Here is a 7,584-nt window from a genome sequence, read left to right as displayed (position 1 = left end):
TCTACTATTAAGGATTAAAATAACTTATTTTAATAAAATAATTAAAGTATCAAAGAAACTGTAAGTGGCAAGAGATCTCTCCCAAGTTTTGAAAGCAACTAATGGTATAATACTCTGGGTAAAACTGTAAGATTAAAAAAGTTGTAAATGATCTGTATTTACCAAAGGCGTAATTATAAATAATTTTATAATAAAAACTATCCCTACTTTACATAATCTGGCTTTCAAAATAATTTAATTACTCACTGCTACACCAGATGATGGGTCAATAAAGTCAGCCCAGTAGCCTTCTGCTCGAAGAGCACAGCAAATTTCCTTAGCACCGTTAATGAACTATGTAGAAAAAGGTACAAATAGTATGTTCAATATAGCACCACTACAATTTTATTTAATGAATTTTTAAATAAATATTTGCTTCATATATAGAACTCAGTAAGATTACTACAAAATTAAAAATCACAAAATAGACTGTAAAGGCATCAGATTTTCATCATTTCAAAAAGATTAATGGTTAACACAAAACTGATTTCTTTCAAAAATCGAAATTCTATATTTCTTCTGTATTTTCCACTTTATGAAATGTGTTACCAGTTTTGTATTATTAATTCACAAACTTGTGAAAATTATATCTATGTTGCTATTTTGTATCATTATGGAGATTAGAAATGGTTAAGAAAATGAAAATATGAAAACATCAGAAGCTTTCATTAATTTGAATGAAAGTTGTTTATAAAAACCTCTAATTGCTTTTGTGTCCTTCAAAACATATTTGTCTCTTCAAAAAGTCATGAAATACTTCTGAGAAGGCACATAAAAATGTGTGAACTGGATAGGTGGAGTAGAAGGGTAAACGGGATACTCACTTTTTGTTATACAGCCCATGTATTATTATTGGTTTTTTTTGGTGGTACTGGTGATTGAACCCAGGGCCCCTGCACTGTTACATTCCCCAATCTTTTATTTGAAGTTAAGGTCTTGCTAAGTCTGGGTAGGGCTGGGTTTGAACTTGTGATTCTCCATCAGAGCCTCCCAGAGTGCTGGATTACAGATATGTGCCACTACCATGTTGGGCTTCTCCATGTATATAAATGTATAACTGCTACATATCACATTGCATGTATTAAAATTTGAGCTTATCAGCCTAATTTCTTTTTTTGGTACTGGGGATCGAACTCGGGTCCTTGCACTTGCGCAGCAGGCGACGAAACCACTGAGCTAAATCCCCAGCTCAGCCTAATTTCTATAATGTTTGCATTATCTTTAGGAGAAGTAGTGAAAAGGTGTTAACAAATTAAAGTGCTTTTAAAAAAAAGGGATCATCAATGTTTAACAAGGGCACACAATTCCATTTCTAGTTCTAACAGGGTAATAAGTACTGAACTCATTGTTCTGCTAAAACTTAAAACTGATCAAAATGTACAAGGCAACTATTTTTAGACACTGAACAACAGATAAGACTGTAGTCCTTGAGAAAAGTGAAATAAATAGAATAATCCTCATATCCAGCTTTTTGCATAAAGACGTTTTCTTTTGAAGTATGGACAAACTGGAGCCCAAGCAAAATGTGATGTCACTGAGCTAAGAAGGTAGAAAGCAAGAGTTCTGGACTACTGAAGCACCTGGAATTTGGAGTACTATAAAAGAGAAGATGCGTGAAGGTAGCTCCTGAGTAGCCTACAGAGAGAGCAATTTACCCTGGTTCCTTAGCAAAGGGCTGAGCTGTATGAGGAGGAAGCAAGATTCTGAGAGGCACAGCACAGACTGCCAGATGTGAGGCTCAGATCTGAGTGTTGATATGAGGGATCACACAGCGCTGGGAAATAAGAGACTTCTGGCCCACACAGAATGAAAAGATTTCACTGAGAATCTCTAGTATGTAGAAGTCCCAGACGAAGGAATGCAGGACATAGGCAAAATCAGAAATTGGCTATAGCCCTAGGATTAAATCTAGTCTGCTACCTGTTTGTATTATCAGTTTTATGGGAACACAGCCATATCTATTCATTTATATGTTGTTATTTAAGGATGCTTTTACAATATAAGGTAGAGCTACGTGGGATGATTCAATGGTCTACGATGTCTTTAATACAGCAGTTTCCCTATCCCTATTTTTGGTGGTTTTAGTTATCTATCGTCAACTGGTCTCCAAAAGTATTAAACGAGAAATTCTAGAAATAAATAATTGTTTTAAATTGCATACTATTTTGAGTAGGGTAAGATAATGAAATTTCATATTATCTTACTCCATCCTAACTGGGATATAAATCATCCCTTTGTACAGCAGATTCATACTGTGTATGCCACACCTGTCTCTTCGTCATTTAGTAGCTCCCTTGATTATCAGATCGACTGTCTAGGTATCACAGTGACTGTAAATAAGTTAGCATTATCTTACTTAATCATGACCCCAAAATGCAAGAACAGGGATGGTAACAATTAGGATATGCCAAAGAGAAGCTTCCTTTAAAAATTTAAAGTATAGGGGCGGGGATTTAGCTCAGTGGTTTCACCGCCTGCTGTGCAAGCGCAAGGACCCAAGTTCGATCCTCGGTACCAAAAAAAAAAAAAAAAAAATTTAAAGTATAGTAAGATATTTTGACAGAGACCACCACATTCACATAACTTTCATTACAGTATACTGTTATATTTTATTATCAGCTATAATTATTAATCAGTTACTGTATATAAATTAATTAAACTCATAAGTATGTATGTATAAGAAAAAATGGTATATATAGGATTCCATATTATCCAGTTTCAGGTATCCATTGAGGATCTTGAATGTTATGCCCTATTGGTAAAGGAAGACTACAGTATGTTCTATGTTTACTGTCTTACACTTACAAAACAAAGTTTGTGGGAAGCCACTGTTTTGGTACTAGGCACCAGCAGACTAGATCAAACTAGAATGGGGTTACTCATGCCATGTGCCACATACTCAATAATCAACTAACTCTGAAATAAGGCAGTTAAAAAACAAAGCCGAGAGATTCACAGCAACCACTCAAAGGGGACCTAGCTTACCTGAGCCAGCATAAAGTCCTTTTTAACTCCGTAAGCAAAGTAACTTTGAAAAGAGCAATCTGCTTTTTGTTTCCTATTTCTACTTCCTTCACCCCAACTTTCTGCTTGTGGGGAACCAATTAGATCTCTAAACCATTGAATTAATTTTGCTTGAAGCTGCCCGGATACTTTAATCCCAACTTAACATACTGCAACCAAAATTGGTATATAACTAAAATTGAAAGCCTAATTTAGGAATATATTATCTAACAAGTACTAGATTATCAGTCAATTACTGGCTGCCAACTGATCATACCATGGTCAATTCGGCAAGCTCACAGCTATAACCATAAACTGTGTCTGGAATCCAGTATATTTTCTACCTGTAAGTACTTCCTACTGCCTCTGGAGGGTGCAGCTCTCTGAACTAATTCTGAGGGCTACCCCGTGTCTACTTCTTTGCTCAAATAAACTCTGTTAAATTTGACAAAAGTTTTCTTTTTTACAAAACTAAACTGTTTACAATTTTGTCTTTTTTTTTTTTGGTACTGAGGATCAAACTTGGGACCTTGAGCTTACAAGGACAATTTTGTCTTTTGATCTCCTTCACATAAAACTTCTGCTGATCCCTGCTACAGAACCACATCCATGAAGCTAACTTATTTTCTTACTTGTGAAGTAAGATACATATTAAAATAATACTGTACTCTCTAGGTTATTTTTCACATTTAGTATTTATATTCACCACTGCATTTCATTAATCCCCATAATCCTTAAATATGAAAATAGTCCTTATATCTCAATTAAAAGGTGTGCCATATTTAAAAAACTACAAGAACAAAATATTGTAATCAAATACAGTATTTACAAAGTTTAATTGAAAGTATTCCAAATTATTACAAGAACTAGTTTAAATATTTCTCTTAAGATTTCTGTTCATCAATAGTAAATATTGACATCTGCTGGAAAAAAATACAACTGGATTTTTAAAGCATTAAAATATACACTTGGAGTTTAAGCTAGGCATGGTTTCAAAATAATCATTAATATACTTCAACTGAAGCAGCTTTTTAAAATTTTTTTCTTTTTGGTACCGGGGATTGAATTCGGGTCCTTGCGCTTGCGCAGCAGGTAGTGAAAACCACTAAGCTAAATCCCCGGCCCCTGAAGCATCTTTTTTTAATACAAAGAGATCATTTCAATATTATAAAATTATAAATTTCAAGATGAAGCATGTTGTTATTTCAAAGCACTTTTAACTTATTAGAGAAACTGACACAGACCTAGGCTTATCTTTAACTGATCAAGAAATTAGGACTTCTAATTCAATGTATATATGATAAATCTCTAGTAGTCCAATAACAGTTATAAGAATATATGTACTAAGCATTTCCTTAATATCTAAATAAAAATGTTTATTACTAATTGCCTATTTAAACTCCAAGTCTAAATTCAGATCTTAAAATCAGAGATGTCTTATACCTCTCTATAACTTCTCTGTTGATTAGTTATGACTAATATGTTCATGATTGTTGACTACATAAAAACTTATTAGAAAGCTTTACATGGGACATTTACATATAAAGTTGTTATCATAAAATATTATTGAATATAAATAACAATATATTTTTAGAAATGAATAGAACCATATATTCAACCTTACAGAAAATTGCTAACATTAACTTGCATGGCAATCAGTAAAGGGGATTTTTCAACTCATTAGCCATGGTGCCCAAAGGAGTAAGAAACCTGTCATATAAGCAGAAGAATACTCTTTTCTATCTTGTAGATAAAGTTTTAAGTTATCAGACTTTAAGTTACCACTTAAATATATAGTATTTAGTACTGTATTATCATCATGCTGTTTACTGTTGGTTGATTACTTGTTAGAAATGACTGGGGCAATTTTCATATTTATCTGAAAGACTTTAAAGCAGAGAGGAAAGAGGAGCTCAAAGAAAGAAAAGGAGACTGTTATTTTCACTTTTTTGTTGATTTTTTTACCATCTTATCTAAATTTCTTAAAACAAATTACAGAAAAATTCAGAAAAGTACTAGTATCTGAAGGGTACTAAAAACAATAAAAAAACAATAAGGAGATGTAAGTTCTTTAGCAATGCAAAAAAAAAAGAGATGTAAAAAAAAAAAAAAGTAAGTTCTTTAGCAATGAAATCCTTCACAGAATGACTAAAGGCTTGAAAAATACATTATTTTAGAACATTGGTTTAGTGGTATTTAAATAAGACCATAAAATGAAATTGCTAGCAACTGAAAGAATTACCTTTTCTAAGAGCACTTCTCTTTCAAGTTCTACCTCTTCACTCCAAACAGTCATATCATTCTTAGTTTTCTGTGTCACAGTCAGAATCATTAGTTTGCTATTAGGCACTTCTGGAAATAATGATTCAAAGTCTGCAAATATGAATACAAATTTCAAGAAGAAATAATCTGCTTTTAAAAAAAGATATAGTTCATAAAAAAAATACACCTTTACAAAATGATGATTAAGTTTCTGTGGTACTAAGTTATTTTTATAGATGCATATTATGTTTGAAGAGTAAAACAAACTTAGTTTATCTCTGCTTTTGTGGAATGAGCTGAAATAATCACTGCCAACAATCCTGAATGGTAAATAGGGTTACATATTTTTGCTGTTAATATAATTTTCAGATTTTTCTGTATTTTATATTAGCTCATGAAACTGTAATAAAATCATCAACCAGGAGCAGAAATGACAAGCTGTAGGTAAAAAGTTATTAAAATTCTACTATTTCTACATAATTGCAGCATGAGGTCAGATATCAGAATATATCTGAAAGCCTTTATTTTGTACATGCAATCTTTTCTAGACACACTAAATACTAAAATACAGAGCATTAAAATTCTTAAAGAATACATTATTCCTTCAATACATTAAAAAAACTAACAATATTATCTCATAGTCATTAGCATTTCAAAGTATAAAATATGACATACCTCTTCGCAGCAATTCTGGACATGTTTGGATTGCACACTCAATTCTGGCACTTTCAAAGTAAGTTTCTGCACTGTTAATTTCTTGTTCTACAGGTGCATCATTACTCTATGGAAAATAAAGTTCAAGTAAACAAAGGCTAGAGTTCAAAGAAAATAACACATCTTTAAAAAGTTATTTTGTTAGCGAAGTTTTAAAAAATAATCATAACTGGGGCCTGGGATTTAGCTCAGTGGCACTGCACCTGCCTGGCAAGCGCAAGGTCCTGAGTTCAATTACCAACACATGAAAAAAAAAAAAAAAAAAATCCTAACTGGAAGGTGAGGTAATGCTTGCTTCTATACTCAAAAAACCTCTGTCCAAGATGAATATATGATCTGAAACTGAAATTCTGAATAAAACAAAGTGAATATACTGATATTCTAGTACTGGATATAAACTGAAATTGGCTAAGAAACTGAAACAGCATAAATTGTCCCTTACAATGTTACCTCTTCTGATACTTTGTAATAATATCTATCTCTTTTTGTTATATAATCCAAAACGGGGATGAGAAGATTAACTTAAAAAAGTAACATGATAATATAGCCTCCCCTACAAGAAGGGCTTAGAGGTCTTTATTCAACTGAAATTTGGAATCTATAATACATCAGGCACTTTGACAGAAGGAGACACTGTAATGGTTTTTTTAAAAATCCAGTTTTTACTGTCAAATATATCAGACTTAAGAGAGGAAAAAAAAGCACAAGAAATAAATGCAATTCAAAATGGAGAAGAAAGTCTATGGACACAATAAGGAAGGAACCTGCTTTGCTGGAACCATGAAAATATTGAAATGGTTGTATCTGAGGTATATATTAATTAATGTCTGTTTGATAAAGAATAAGTAGAACATAGGCTAGGAATTCAGAAGGAAAAATCATCTAGCAAAAGAAGAAAGCACTTAGAGTAGAAAAGTACACAACAGTGAAAGAGAATGGCTTTTTTTTAAAAGGAAGTATGTTGCAGTTGGAGTGCAGGGAAAGAAGTAGTGAGAAATAAAATGGAAGAGGTAAGGGATCAAAATTGTGAAAGGCTATTCATGCTACAATAAGAAATTCTGATTTTGGTCTATAAGCAATGAGAAATAGTAAAATCAAATATAAAAAGCTAATATTAGAGTTAAGGTAGAGGATGTATGGTTAACTAGGAGCAGGTAATAGACTAGTTAACCAACATTTATTATTTAGTGGATTTAAGTGCTTTACATACATTTTCACAGAGCCAATCTGTAAACCTTAAGTTTATTCTCTTTCCACAGTCCATCATCCTATAAAAAGCCTCTTAATCCAGATAAAATAAATCTTGAACTCTTGCAAAGAACTGCATGAAGCAATCACACAGAAAGAAGCGATGGAACTCTGACACCACTTATGAGGATCTGATCCAAAGCGGAGTCAAGGTTGGCATCGTAATTTTTCTCTTGGTACAACACAGTTATACTACGGTTTGTTATATGAGAATAAGAACAGGTTTTGAGAGAAAAAAGGACTGCTTCCTACCTTAATACAGCATAAATAGCCTTCTACAGTTTTTATCCCTAATCTTTCCCACTACTTTGTCTTTCT

At 32.6% G+C, this 7,584-nt stretch overlaps 1 protein-coding gene across 7 annotated transcripts in view; it reads right to left on the bottom strand.

Annotated features, from left to right (window-relative positions):
- Window positions 1-7,584, bottom strand: part of Mmadhc (metabolism of cobalamin associated D) — a 55,230-nt gene that overhangs the window by 29,926 nt on the left and 17,720 nt on the right. For all 7 annotated transcript variants that reach the window (XM_004870002.4, XM_087210051.1, XM_087210053.1 and 4 more), the window contains exons 5-7: window positions 5,980-6,085; window positions 5,285-5,415; window positions 247-333 (exon numbers count right to left, since the gene is read on the bottom strand). In XM_004870002.4, the coding sequence (XP_004870059.1) occupies window positions 247-333; window positions 5,285-5,415; window positions 5,980-6,085 (324 nt within the window). The remainder of the gene's footprint in view (window positions 1-246; window positions 334-5,284; window positions 5,416-5,979; window positions 6,086-7,584) is intronic.

Source organism: Heterocephalus glaber, unplaced genomic scaffold (assembly GCF_053883595.1).
Source record: "Heterocephalus glaber isolate CG9 unplaced genomic scaffold, H.glaber_assembly_v1.0 deba00001097, whole genome shotgun sequence".
In the NCBI taxonomy this organism is placed as follows: Eukaryota; Metazoa; Chordata; class Mammalia; order Rodentia; family Bathyergidae; genus Heterocephalus; species Heterocephalus glaber.
This window is presented reverse-complemented; position numbering and strand designations above follow the sequence as displayed.